General features: G+C 39.2%; 1 protein-coding gene across 2 annotated transcripts in view; it reads right to left on the bottom strand.

Moving 5' to 3' along the window:
- TTC27 (tetratricopeptide repeat domain 27) overlaps positions 1-15,224 on the bottom strand; it is a 127,548-nt gene that overhangs the window by 38,116 nt on the left and 74,208 nt on the right. For both annotated transcript variants that reach the window (XM_016136040.2, XM_036224250.1), the window contains one exon: positions 3,122-3,349. In XM_016136040.2, the coding sequence (XP_015991526.2) occupies positions 3,122-3,349 (228 nt within the window). The remainder of the gene's footprint in view (positions 1-3,121; positions 3,350-15,224) is intronic.

Raw genomic sequence — 15,224 nt, 5'->3', positions numbered from 1 at the left:
GAATTACACTCTAGTGGAGAAGAAGAATTTTTTTAAGTTAGTTATACATAATATTAGAAGGTGCTAAGTGCCGTGGAGAAAAATAAAGCAGGAAAGGAAATTAAGAAGTATAGCTAGGACTATGATTTAAAATAGAATGATCATGGAAGGCTTCTCCAAGGAAGTAATATTTGAACAAAGGCTTGAATGAAATATTGGAATGAAGTAGGCAGATATCTGGAAGAACATTCCAGGCAAAGGAAGAGCAAGTGCTAAAATCTGAGGCGGGAAAGTGTCTGAAATATTTGAGGAAGCAAAGAGAGGCTAGTGTAGGGTGAGCAAGACGGGGTAAATAGGAGGAGGGAAAGCGAGAAGGAACAGAAACCAGGCCGGCGAAAGCCTTGAGAGCCATGCAGGAACTCCGGCTATCACCACTAGGCGATGGCGCAGAGGACTAACACATCTGACTCCCCTCGTAGGGATCGACTCGCATGTTCGCTGAGAGTAGGCAGACGGGGCAAGGGCAGAGGCAGAGAGACCAGTAAGGAGATAATATGTTAATCAGGTGAGACATAACAGGGATTTGAGTCAGAATGGTGGCAGGTGGTAAGAAGTCACTGGATTCCAGATATAGTTTGAAGGAAGCTCTGCTAGGATTTACTGATAGATTAGATGTGGGATATAAGAGAAGGAGGAATCGAGGATGACTCTAAGACCAGATGGGGCAGACTTTGGCAGGGAAAGTTTTTAGGAGGAAGAGAACAGTATTTTGAATACCGGAATGTTAAGTTAGAGTAACAAATGGGGAAACTGAAGAAGCCGACGGATACAGGAGTCCAGCATTCGTGAGAGAAGACTGGACTGAAAAAAAGCCTTTGGGAACTGCCAGTGTATAATGGTACTGAAAGCTACGGGACTAGATGAAATCAACGGGTGTGTGTAGACAGAGATAAGCCCCAAACGCTAAGCCCTAGGGTACCCTGGGGACCAGCAGAGAAGACTGCGAAGGAGTAGCTGGTGAGGCAGATGTTGAGAAGAGACAGGACCTGTGATGTACTTGGTACTGATTTAACTTAGACTATGGGAGGCCAAGGGAATGAATTTCTTTTCCCCACTCTTTATGACACTGTGGTTACGTAACCTTTAGGTAGAGACGACTAGGATAAGCAAGGATATGATACAGTTCTCCATATAAGTAAAAATAAAACTTTAACAAGACAATATTGAGTTCTACTTTCTGTCAAAAAAGCCTAGTGATAATCAACTTAGTGCAGAATTCTCAACCTTGGAACTATTGACATTTTTAGCTGGATAATTCTTTATCATGGGGAGCTATCTGTGCATTATGGGACGTTTAACAGCACCCCTGATCTCTACCCACTAGAGGCCAGTAGTATACCGCCCTCAACTGCCAAACGTCCCCTGGGAACAAAATCGTCCCCTGTTGCGAACCACTGACTTAGAGCAAGCTGTCAACAAACACCACCTTCTAAGTCTACGTTAAGCTTCCCGGCTGCCAAACGCCACTGTCAATTACTGCTGATGCTGTATGCTTACACCTGTCCTACTCTCTTCTCCAGGCTTGTTACCAGCCAGCTGATTTGGAAGCTTCTCATGTACTCACCACTCAGAGTGAGGAGAATAAGTAATTATCTTAACCTGTCATAAAAAAAAAAAAAAATGTACTTTTTTTTTTTCAATGTAAAAGACATGCTCTGAGTCTACCCAGTTCAAAAATGACCATTCCTGCACACTCATAAGAGCACTGTTTATAATAGCCAAGAAGTAGAAACAACCCAAGTATCCACTGAAAGATGAATGGATAAACAAAATGTGTCATATCCATACAATGGAATAGTATTCAGCCTTAAAAAGGAAAGTCTGACACGTGCTACAACATGAATGAATCTTGAGGACATTAGGCTAAGTAAAATGTGCCAGTCACAGAAGGAAATACACTATATAATTCCACTCCTATGAGGTACTTAGAGTAGTCAAATTCAGAGACAGAAAGCAGAATGGTTGCCCACGACTAGAGGGAGGAGGAATAAGGGAATTATTGTTAAACGGGTACAGAGTTTGTTTCGCAAGATGAAAAAAGTAGAGATGAATGGTGATGTTTGCACAACAATGTGAATATACTTAACACTACTGAACTGTACACTTAGAAATGGTTAAGATGGAAAATTTTATGTGATATGCTTTATACCACCAAAAAAAAAAAAAAAAAAAAAAAAGTGTGGGCTCCAGAGACAGACTGTCTTGGTTCTAATGTTGGCAAAATGCCTAACGAGGCACCTGGCTCATAGTAAATGCTTGGTAAACATTAGTACCTCATTATAAATTAGTATTTTAACAAGAATTATACCAAGTCAGTTTACATATTTGTCAGGAGTTACGGATGACAGTGTGTGTGCCTCTGATTGCTGAAATGGGAAAGGAGTTCTAAAGAAAGTTTGGTTAAATGAAAAAATGCCTATGAGAATAAAATCATTTCACTAATATCATTAAGTACAAAATAAGGTACTTAGTGATATTAGTGAAACGATTTTATAAGGGTTTCCCCCTCAAAATTAGGTCCTCTCCTGTAGATTTATCCTGTCATTCATTTTAAAGATCCAGACTTTTGTATTATTTTTTTCAAACCTTTAAATTTTCTTTAACATTTAAAAGTATATATGTGTTTATGAAAATTGACATTGTTTCTTACAATGATCAACAATCCATTCTATATGTTACCATATTTATAAAAGCTTTTCTTCATTATTGATTTCAGCAATAACTTGCAGAGTCCTACACTGTGTGTACTTTTACTTCTGGTTCATTTCCTTCCTAACACTTCTTTTCAAAATGGAGTCAATTTTAATAGCCGTATTTGCCTTAAGGACAATTAACAGAAGTAACAAAGTGAAACAGAAAAGTCGATAAGTGGAACGCAACAGAAAACGAATTAAGGAAAAACCCACCTGTCCACTTTCGGTGACAAGCAACAAGTGTCTGAGAGACTAAGCTCTTTCTTTGCTCTCAGAGACGAGCTCGCCAGTCAGTCATTGGGACAGAAAATGGGTGCTCATGCGGTGAGAATCAAAACCAAAGAAAAACGGCAGTGCCACGAGTCCATGGGTTTCATGAATTGACTCACCTGCATGGGATTAATCTTCACCGAGCATTCAAAGCACTCCACGCATTCTTTAAACTCCTTGTGCCGCAGGTGGAGGAGGCCTTTGGAGCGCTGGGCACGGGCGCTGCGGTGCCGGGACAACTCCCAGGCCTTGTCATAGCACGAGTGGTCCCGAAGGACATCTCCGAGCAAGCAGTACAGACCTGGCGTTTCTTTCTTCTCCAGCTCTTGCCTAAGGATTTCTTCTGCCTAGAAATAACAACGGAAATAACTGAGTTGCTATTTTTCAAGTACATATACATGTTTTAACTCACATGATCCAAAATTTTACTGTATAAGTTTGAGATGAACTGGTCCTTTCATGCGTCTAGGACACGGGCCAAATAAGACACAAGTAAAAGGGAGGAATAAAAAGTAAGTGGTGAATACTGCTCTGCTGGCATCTGAAATCCTCATGAAAGGCGACAAGGAGAGGCTTACTTCATGACACTGGGGAGACTCATTTCCCTGCTCCCCATTGGCTGCCATTTGTTAGAGCAAGGCCTTCAATTCACCTCTACCCAACATCAACGAAGTATGTTTTTCCTTTTATGAAATAGTAATGCCCAGGGAGCCTGGAATTGCTGAGACATTTATCAAAGAAGGAAGAGGGTATGATTTAATAGGCAGTGTTAAACACCTACCTCATAACCAAACTGCACCTCTCAGATAAAACTTGCTCACACAAGACCTATCTGCGTCCTGACAGTTCATTCACTTTAGAAACTAAAGACAACACAGTGCACAGGCTTGGGTACTATTTGCATATGTCCAAAATTCAGATTCACCTCGTCACCCAAGCTGATCTGTACAAACTTATCCCCACTTTCCCTACCCATGTCCGTTACCTACTGTTTCTGATTAATTTGGACAGAAAACAGGAAGCACAGGAGTAGCACTGCTTTCCATCCTCATACACAAACACTTCCACATAAACAGCAGTGGAGTCGCCAAAGATGCTAAGAGAGCCATGGCCACGTGGATGCAGATACCCAGGTGGCCATCCTCTGGTAGCTGAAATGATGCTTTAGACTCCTTAACTGAAGAAGCTGGCAATCTTAAAGTTTGTATGTTTAATTCTTTAGATTGGATATTTCTATAATTCTTAAGCAGTCTGATTTTTGTGAAATCTTTTAAAAGATGGCTGTGCTTCCCAAAGTGTCTTTGGGTGCTGGTCCTTTTGCATTTCTGAGACAGTATGGGTTATGTAGGCTTTTTGGCATGGTCTGAAAATAGAATCAGAATTTATAAAATAGATTCTAAGGGAAAATAGTCCTAAGTCCTAAACAGCCAAAATAAACATGAAGTTTTAAAATATAATCCATGTAATTCCTCTACTCACAGGTAATATAACATTAATGTATCTAACCATAACTCTGTAAAGTCATCTATATAAATACTTGATATATGCATTTTTACATATATATGTCTATGTATTCAAACAAATTACGTGCAACAGACTGTAGCCACAGCAGGATTCTTGCTGAAATGATCTTACAATGTAATTGATGGCATTTCCCTTGGCAGCATGGCATTGAAACTTGAGACCCGCACCCTCCCAGGAACTCTGAAGGCCGATTCACTTAATAAGTTTTTTCTGCTTTAACTAGCTAGAGTGGGTTCTGTGTTCTGCAATTAAACAAAGAGCACAATAGTAACTGGGTACAGAAGTGGAGTGAAGCCAACATAACCCTGCAGAAAATGACTATTTGTGACTGGTTAACTGATCAGGTTGGATTTGAAGACAGTGAGGATCCAGCGATCATGAGAGGGCAGAAAACTGTTAGTCCATGACAGCCAGTGATGAACAGGTTCATTACCCCTGGTAACTTACGATTAAGCACCTGTCCAATGCAAGGCTTCTGTGCGCTGAGTGATAGAAAAATGTGAAAGAATACGAGACTATGAGGTAGGGTAGCTGCTTCTAAATTCACTGAATACCTCCAAAAAAAAAAAAAAAAGACACTAAGTGTTTTATATCTTATCTTCAGGGAATTTCTATGACTGCCTACAAGAATTTCTTTTCCCTTATAACTGCCGAGCTGGTACAGCCAAAAATCAAATGTAGACACTGCTCCTGCTGGATTGCTGAATCACAGTATAGGATGAATTCGGTTTCACCAGTTCTGTATGAAAGTTAAGACATCTGAGTGGGTTAATCTAATATGTCTTAGTTACTCATCCTATTTCCTCTATTGCCTTTTAGCTACACATCATTTTATTATTTGTTAGTGATTGCTCTAGGCCTAGTCATGTGCGTCTTCAATACAACAAAGTTCATTTTAAGTTAGTCGCCACCTCACCTTTCTCACATCACAGGTGGCCCAGTCGAGCCCTTCCTAGATTTCTGTTTCACAGAGACAACGAGAGATAAATAAATGCCTGCTACTGCTTTAAGCCACCTAAGTTTTTATGTGGTTTGTAGCAATAATAACTGAAACAGTTGTTTAAGCTAAGAGGGTTACTCTACTACTAGCTAGTTCATCGTGGCCAGGAGCAGAAGAGGGCATTGACTATGAAAGAGCAAGGCCCAAAAATTTAATGAGGATGTTGGAATGATTCAGATAACAGAAACCCCTAAACTCTTCTGAGCTTCCTAAGCCAGCAGAGGCAGCCCTCCCCCATCTGATGAGATTAGTGCTTTCTTGCTTAAAGACAGTACAACAGCTGCAGCTCAGGTAGTTACCTTGCAGGAGAACACTGATTCTCATACCTGACTCCTTCCATCCCTCACTGCCTCCAGACTTACACACAAAAAGAACCGCAAGATGTTAGTAATTTCTACAGGGAAAACCCTGGGACCATATGGAAAAGAGAGTCTAAGAGCGCTAGACCACAGGCAAAGAGGATCGCAATTGTAAATCAGCTGAATTTAGATGCTCATCAGAAATTTTTGATTCACAGTGCTAACTCAAGCAGCTGGGGATGGTTCTAAATTATTTGCTCAATTGCTTGACTAAAACCTGGACTCAAACGTGGCCAAACCTAAAGTTGAGATGCCAGAAATTCCTTGGTATGATGGGGAGGAAATAATCCAACAACTTAGAAAGGCTGTTGTTAATTTATTACTTGCAACCTCTTCACCTAGCCTTAACAATGTCTCCTATGAGGACCCAAGGGTTACTCCTTTCACCGTGGCTTTGAGGAACACATTGTATATGCGAGTACCAGCATCCTTGAAATGTGCTGGTAAATGTCCTGTGTAAGCTGGGGGGGAAACTTTGGAGATCCTTCTATTGAAATGAGCTCCCTGTTTCAATAGAGATGATGGGAACAGAAGGTAATAGAAACTGGCCTGGAAGCAAGATGAGCATAGCCATTTGGCAGCGCCAGAGTGATGATTTGAACAGTGCGACTAACACGGATCTTAGGCGGTGGCTGACTGATGGTGAAGACTTAGGAACGAATTAGAATTTAGCCAACTAAATTCAAACTTGACCCATGGAAGGACGGAAGGAAGGAAGGAAGGAAGGAAGGAAGGAAGGAAGGAAGGAAGGAAGGAAGGAAGGAAGGAAGGAAGGAAAAGCAGGAGAGAACCAAGGAGGGAAAGAGGAGGGGGAGAGGAGGGGCCAGGAGATGCAAAGCAAGGAAAGGAAAGGAAGAAAGAAACGTATATGTGGAGACCAGATGTTTGACCTGAACTGCCATGTTAGAACACTCTCTCTCACCCAAATCGTACCCCTGAGTCACTTCACAGACTCAGAGCCTCTTAAATTAAACAAACAAACAAACAAACAAACAAACAAAAACAACAAAAAAACGAATAAAGAAGCCAGTACTGGTGAGGAAGGACCCTGTGATAACATAACAATTATACAATTATACATCATAATTATTCTTCCCTAGCTCTCCCCAAAGAAGTAATTAACCATTTACCAGGTAATTGTATCCTGGGGAAAAAGAAATAACCTCATCTTTTCAGGGTTAATTAACTTAGTTAACGCTAATCCTTTGGGGTCCAGAACATCGCCAGGATGAGTTACTGGGTTTAGGGAAGCAGTCCATCCATGGTAGGTCTAGAAAGTCTCTGAACCCACCCAGTGACTACTTCTCTCATTCTTGAATAGAGTTCAATTAGAAATATCAGCGACCAGCAGAGCCCTCAGTAAATGCTACTGAGGAATAAAGGGCCAAGTGAAAGCCCCTGAACTTATCTTTCTAATGGAGAAAATCATCACGGCCCCTGACACGTGGCAAGCAGGTACTGACATAGCAAATATGTTGTTCTCTACCCAATAATCAGACAATATCAGGTGCAGTGGGCTCTCACTAGCACAAAGAGAAGTACACTTTCCTGTGCTGCCATAAAATTACACGGATTGGATGGACCTTGGCTGTCTCATCATCCCATTAAACCTCGCCAGTCTGTGACCTTGATGACATCATGCTAAGAAAACTCAAAAAACTAAGATAAAATATTGTGTGCCAATGTCAATCAAAAACCAATTTGGAATTGATCATATTATACTGTAACTTGCTATTAGGACAATGTTCAATTTATACCAATTTATTTGATACATTACTTCTAAGAAATTCATATATTAAATAAAGCAAGATATATAAAAAAATGTTTATGTGTTACTGCTTATTTTTGTTCTTATGTGCTCTAGGAATGCTTCAATATGTAAACTGCTTTTAAAGAAACTAAGTTTCTCAAAATCAGAAACTTCCTTAAACTACGTAATACAGTCTATAAATTACTCCAGTGCCTGTTAGTAGTTTGGCACTTTCTAAACAAGTAAACCCACAAGTTAAAAGGCTAAACCACCACGTCGTCATGTGAACTGGCATATGCTATGTCAACTTGCTAACGATGGAAACCACGTTCCTAAAATCCCTCTCCCTTCCGATTTCACGTTGGAGTTGGCCAGAAGGAGAACTCGTTGGAGATTTGAACGGCAGAAGTAAGGCAAAGCAACAGCCTTTACTCTTGGACGGGTGCTGTGGTTAACTATGGTGTCAAAAAAAGATGCGGAGATGCCCTGAAGATCTCAGCTTGTCCTTGCTGTATGTGTCCAGCTTGTCCAATTGCTGGTGCTGCCAGCCGTTAGCAACCCCAAGCCCACCATCGGACATTTACCTATGGACCCACAGGACTGGTCGATGCAAGAGCTTTCCATAGACTTCTCCATGAGCGACTCCTTCATGTTCCCCTCTCAATGGCTAGAAACACCTGGCTTCTCTGATTCCCCTGTAAATTCTGACTGGTGCACTTGTGCTGATGCTTCAAGTGGACTGGGAAATTGTTTTTACCCGGGTCCTCATAACTCCCTCTTCCACATCTTCATTTGCCCAGCTCTTCTTTGTACATTTGTGTTACATATACTTCCTTTAGTAAGCCCCTTTATTCCCAAAAATACTTTAAGTGGCTCTGTTTCCATAAATAAAACCTGAAATGATACAACCTTTTCTTCCTTTTTGCCTTTTAAACTCCTTATGTGTCCTTCCATTTGATAGTGATTTATAGATTAGTTTTTATCTACTACATTGTTAAATGTATTATCTCACTTAATCCCTACAATAATTCTGAGAGGTAGATATTAATATGCCCATTTTTAAGACAAAGAAGTAAAAACTTAGATTCCTTGGTCAACCGGTCAGCCCCAAACTGAAAGATACGAAGCTGAGAAACAGGACCCTGATTTCAGGTTCAATACTTTTCCTATATTCCCAAGGTGAACATCAGCAAAAAATGATGGCATGAGGCAACAACACTTTGAAAATTCCAAACAAGAAAACTGATAAAAAGGGTTAGAATGAACTCTTTCAGAACTCTGAAAATTAACCAAAGACTTGAAATAATCCAGGGAGTGTTTATGCAAGAAAAATGGCAAGATCTTGATAGGAACAACCAGCTCTGCGCCATTTTAACTTGCACCATTCCTATATCCTCTTCTCCACTCTGTGGGATCCTTGAAAACCGGTGGCAGGCGATCATGGTGAAAAGCAGCAGCTTGGCAGCCACCAGAGGGAACGGATGGGTTTGGCGTGCCTCTGAAGTCTTAATCCCAGAAAACTGTCATTATGTGACCAGGCTGGTGGTTCCCTGGAAGAGCCCACTTGCAACGCTGTCTTTATTTAACCCAACTTAAGCGTGCCCAGTGAAGAACTTTTGTCAAAACAATTAGAGACAACTGATTAATTCTGCAGCTGCCTGAGGTGGTAAATAACAGCTGGGGCAAACAATAGGCTAACCAAAAAAAAATGGAATGAGATGTACATGAGGGCTTTTAAAAACTCCTGCATATTCATGGGAATCTAGAAAACTACGCATATGATAGTCTATGCGCATGTTCAGGAAAGACACCAAAGGCCCTAAGTTCTCACCTCAGGCTGACCTTGAGGCTTTGGCCCGGTAGTAAAGGCAGAACTGTCTAATGCCTGGCTGAGTCCTGAAAGCATACCCGCTCCTTTCCCCGCGCCAACCCATCAGTCTCCCAAGACTGGAGACTTGTTGATTTAGGCATTTAAGGAATTTTCTGTCCAATCATTAGTTGACCATTAGGCTAACCAACCTCAGATTGTCAGTGGCTACACAGGACAAAGAATAGAAATTTTACATAATTAGTCAAGAAATACTGCCAAACCAAAAAAAAAAAAACAAAACACATGAACAACAACTTGATTTCCAGAATTACCACATTATCTTACTTTAAATGCCTGATTTCAAAAAAAAAAAAAAAAATTACAAAAAATGCAAAAAACAAGAATACACGACTCTTACATGAGAAAAAAGGGATCATTCGAAATCGTCCCTGGGGATAACCAAATGACAGACTTAATAGACATATAAAATCTACTACTTTAAAATAATCTCTAGTACAATGACTAAGACATTACTCAAAACAACAGTAAAAAAAATGAAAAGGGAATTAAAATGGTACACTAGAAACATATCCAGTAAGCCAAAAGGAAGGCAATAATGGGAAAATAAAAGACATGACATTTAAACAACAAATAACAAAGTGATCAACATATATCCTACATTATTGGTAATTAAATTAAATTAAATGTAAAGAAATTAAACACTCCAGTCAAAGACTGAGATTGGCAGAAAAGATTTAAAAAATGATCTAACTAAATTCTGTTTACATAAGACACTTTAAATTTAGATACACAAACAAGTTGCAAGTGGGGAAAAAAAATGGAAGAAGGTACATCATATAAACAGAAACCAAAAAAGAGCCAGAATGGCTAAACTAGTATCAAACAAAATACATCTCAAGATAAAAATTGTTAATAAAATAAAGAAAGGTGTATTTTAATAACATTCAACTCCATCAAGAAGATAAAATTATCATTAGTATATGTATTCCCTTAACAACAGAGCCCCAAATTATGTGAAGCAAAAACTGACCGATCTGAAGGGAGAAATCCAGAATTCAACCATACTACTTGGAGATGTCTATAACCAACTTTCAATAATGGATAGAATGACTGTAAGAAAATAGAAATATAAGACCTGAAAATAGCTATAAACCAACTAGACCTAACAAACATCTTAAGAACATTCCACCCAACAACAGCAGAATATACATTCTTCTCAAATGTACACAACATTCTTCAGGATACACTATGTATTAGGCTGTAAAACAAGTTTCAATAAGTTTGAAAAGACTGAAGTATAGAGTATGTTACCCAACCACAATGGGATGAAATTAGAAATCAGTAACAGAAATAAATCTGGGAAAGTCATCAATATGTGGAAATTAAACAACATACTCCCAAATAACCAATAGGTCAATAAAGAAATCACAGGGCGATCCCACTTTAAGATAAATGAAATATGTATGTTTGTGAATATCGAAAAATATGTCAAAATGTGTGGGATGCAGTGAAAGTGGTGCTTAGAGAGAAATTCATAGCTATAAATGCCTATATTGAAAAAGTAAAAAAGATTTTAAGTCAATTGCCTAATATTCCACAAGAAACTAGAAAAAGAAGGGTAAACTAAACCTAAAGCAAAAGAAAAAAAATAGTAAAGATTAGGGTGTAAATAAAACAGAATAGAAAAAAAGAAAAACAACCCAAAAGTTGGTTCTTTAGGCTGAAGCACTAAAATCAGAAATTAAAAGTGAGAAATTACTACCAACCTTACAGAAGTAAAAAAGATTATAACGGAACAGTATACTCCACAGGTATCCTACACGAAAAATAGGATCCAGGACTCAGAATATCAAATCATACCCTTAAAGCACCTGCAAGATAGAAAAATATCATTCTACGAATATTTATAATACTTCTAACTGGACTGTATTATAGAGCATGGAGAGTCACTAGAGTCCAAAACATATAACACAGACACAGGGTTTGTAACTTTTGCAGAGAAGACAAAAAATACAAATGGAAGATTTAATAGTAATCAGGAGAGCCTTCACACTTGGAAATGCTAAGGTATGAGGATTGCAAATACTTTTTCCATCAACTCACATCTACCTAAACTTTTTAAGAACGAGGAGCATAGAGAGTGGGTGGTATGCAACTTCTTGGTACCACACAACATCAGTCGTGGGTATTTTATCCACTGGGTGATAGGTCTGGAGGTTGGGAGTGGGGCAGCTTCTAAAGAAGGTGAGAAACACGAGAGCGGGGACCCTGCTTGGTCTGAACTGGCCTCCTCTTTCCTCGAATTTCTACCCCATATTTTCCTGTTAGAAGTTAATTCTTTCTCCTTGAGATTTTACACCTCTTTGTCCTGCCAACAAAATGATCTTTCCCAAGGGCAATGCTTGTAGGCAATATATTTCCTTTCTTCAATTACTCACACTGCATTGCTCAGTCTTCTTTACTTTCTCCAAAATGTTCTCCTACCTCCTCCACTTACCCAATTTACATAATTTATTATCCATTAAAGAACTACAAAAGACGTGCCCAGTGAACATAAATAAAGCACAAGAGCTTGTAATATCACTTTTGTAATATTAAAATATGGGATGGTCAGAAAGGCTCACAAAATGCAAAAGCTTTGGTATTTCTGGCTATAAGTTGCTACTTCCCTATGGAAAAATACAGCTATCTATCATTACGAGAAATCCGTCACCTAAACATCTATTAAACAGAATAAAAATATATTCCCAAACAGGCAAAGTCATACTTAAATGGGCAACTGGCTGCAATGAATCCGAAGTGCTTGCAAGAATTTTGTCAGCTGCAAACCCCAAACACTACAGCCCTATCCACACACATATACATATCTTATGTATCTAGGCTGTTTCAACAGTCTATTTTATTTTTTAATTGTACACAACTAAGTATTATTCTTAATAAAATATTATCACAAACTATGCATAGTGAATCTAAGTATAAATTTAAGTCAGGCAAGACATAAGCAGAACCTACTTAATTATGATTGGAATAAATTACACTCTACTTACTCTACCTGAGAAACCTGTATGGCTCTGAGTGAGGGTCACACACTCAAATGCCCAGAGATTCCTGCCAATTATTGAGAATGAATGAAGCAGGCTAGTGAGTGAATACAAAAAGAAAGGAGCCAATGCTCAACTCCAACCAGTCAGCACAATAATGTAGGAATTCGTCCCAGTATTTCCACATAATTTGATTTTTTAACAGAAGCCAAGAAATCTAGATTTTTAGAGAAAATCACCTGAAAATGTTTACTTTTCCCAAAATACTGTGTAAGTAAAAAAAAAAAAAGAAAAAGCTCTTGTTACTTCAGATTTAGAGCAGTAAACTCCCACCCCACAGTATCCATCAGCTGCTTTTTCCCGCTCGGTGTCCCTTCCCTGACCTTCTGATAACAGAAGCCCTTCCTGTGGTTCAGGTGGGGCCTGTCAGAGGCGAGGGCACATGACTCAAGCCCTCAGTCTCCTGTAGCCTTTTCTGTTAGGGTCATGAAACCAACTACACCTTTCTACTGGGATTACTAAACTTGGGCTTCCTGGGGCCATCTTATCTGCCTCGTGGAGACAGCTGCAAAGTTATGATTATATCACCTCTGCCCCTGGATATAGCTATTATGACAGCTCCACTAGAATTTTCAGTTGTATGACCCATAAATTCCCTTTTTCACCTACGCTTGTATATGTTGGTTGTCTTACAACCAAAGAGTCATAACATATCCCTAGAATGTTGCATAATCCATTCTATAGACTGCCAACTATAAGGGGATCTGTGAAGAAGTAGGTATCTTCAGTCAAAAGGCAGTTCAATTGCTCTATTTACTAAATGTATGACCATGAGCGAGTTAACTAATATTTTGAGTTTGTCCTTCTTTGTACTTTACCTACAAGAATTAGATGTGAAATGTACCTAGCATCTTGTCAGGCACCGAGTAAACTCTAAACTCATGTTTGTGTTCTTTCTCAACTTGTTCTACTAGAAAGTAAAATGCTCAAGGTTTCACTAATAGGAAGAAAAAAGGGAACTTGAAATAGCTTCTAGGAACATTAAAGTTTTCTATAATTACACCAGTCAACTGTGTAAGTTTCTCCAAAGATAGAAGAATTGTGGCTAATGACCACTAAGTAGATGATTATGTAACTGAGCCAACAGGACTGGAGAAAGTGAAGTCAAATGGAAAAACTACTGATATTACAAAGTTAAAGCTAAATTTTTCCACATAAGGCTAATTTCAACCAAGGAAAGTATGCAGAGTAACAGGAGAAGGTCTTAGGTATCTCAAAGAAAAAGTCCGTACAAGATACAAACTAATGGACTATTGCTTTAGAGAAGGACAGGAGAAGGAGAAATATTTATCTGTAAATATGATGGCCAAATAGAATTTGGAATCTGTACATACTTATCTTAGCATCTGTCATACTAAAATATTCAGACTACAGGCTCCGTGGACGTAAATTTTGTCTCTTACTCTCTTTGGAATAGCATTGCCCAGCATACAGTATATATTCTAGAAATGTTGGATGAATTCAACGAAAACTAACATTAAAGTCACAAAGGGCTCTTGATGATTTTGAGGGTCTTCACCTGCTGAATAGAGACATGAAAGATGCTTCCCATTGGGAACAAAGGCAGAACTCATTTAGGGGGCATGCTCTGGCTGACATCTCTACTGAGATTAACTAAATTAGGACATAACTGATGACAATTTAGTCCTAGTAAACAGAGAGGTCACAGAGCAGACTCTGAATTTCATAGGCTCTTCTAACCCAAGTGATCACATCTAGGAAGTGACTCCTGTTAGGATTGAAAACACTGAGGAACAAAACTGATGGTATGAAAGAAGATTCTGCATACCTGAGTCCCCTACCCTGCTGACGTGCCTTTTGATCACATGGTCCAGTGTTGAGAGGTCACTGAGAACTTCAGATATATGCAAGCGAAGGAGTTAATATACTGAAACAAGCCATATTAGAACTCATTTACACTTATGATGGAATATTTTTCTGCAAGTTGTTTTATGGGAAATTTGAGATTTGAGGTGGGAGAGATCTTACCCAAAGAACTATCAGGATCCCAGGGAGCACCCTGCTAGAAACAAGGCCCTGGGTTTTGGGTAATGAATATGAGTGAAAGTTAAGTTCAGTTTCTGGTGAAAAGGGACATAAAAGTGTTCAGGAAAATGATTTGTACTTGAGTCACAGGAATTATCAACACAAACTGCCCTTCTTGGCTACGATTTGTGCCTTGATTTTGTGAATCGGCAGAAGGAATTATCTGACTTTGTATCTGGTCAGTATATAGAAATGGAGAACTGGCAGACCAAGAACTATAAGAAGCCCTCTTGGCAAAGAATGAAGGGGGAAAAAATGAGTTCTAGACCCAGAGATGGTAATAACTATGAAGAAGTCTTTGAGGACTACAGAAATGACAGCATTAGGTTTAACAGCTAAAAGTTTGTTCCAAGAGGATGGAAAAACAGGCAGGCTATAAAATTAATGGTACACTAATAGTCTGATTCGGCCACCTGACAATAGCTTTAGACTTAAAAAAAAGTGTGTGTGTGTGTGTGTGTGTGTGCACGCGCGCGCGTGCGCGTGTGTGTGTAAGTCAAACAACTTTGGGCATAATTTAATTCCAGTCTTCTTCCCTGATGCACAAAGCAAAAACATTCTGATTTTTGCTGTGGTAGAGGCTGGTCCTCAAGGACAGGGAGACCAACCAC

This window comes from Rousettus aegyptiacus, unplaced genomic scaffold (genome assembly GCF_014176215.1).
Source record: "Rousettus aegyptiacus isolate mRouAeg1 unplaced genomic scaffold, mRouAeg1.p scaffold_m13_p_7, whole genome shotgun sequence".
Taxonomy (NCBI): Eukaryota; Metazoa; Chordata; class Mammalia; order Chiroptera; family Pteropodidae; genus Rousettus; species Rousettus aegyptiacus.
Note: the sequence above shows the minus strand (reverse complement) of the source record. Positions and strands in the feature narration are given on the sequence as shown.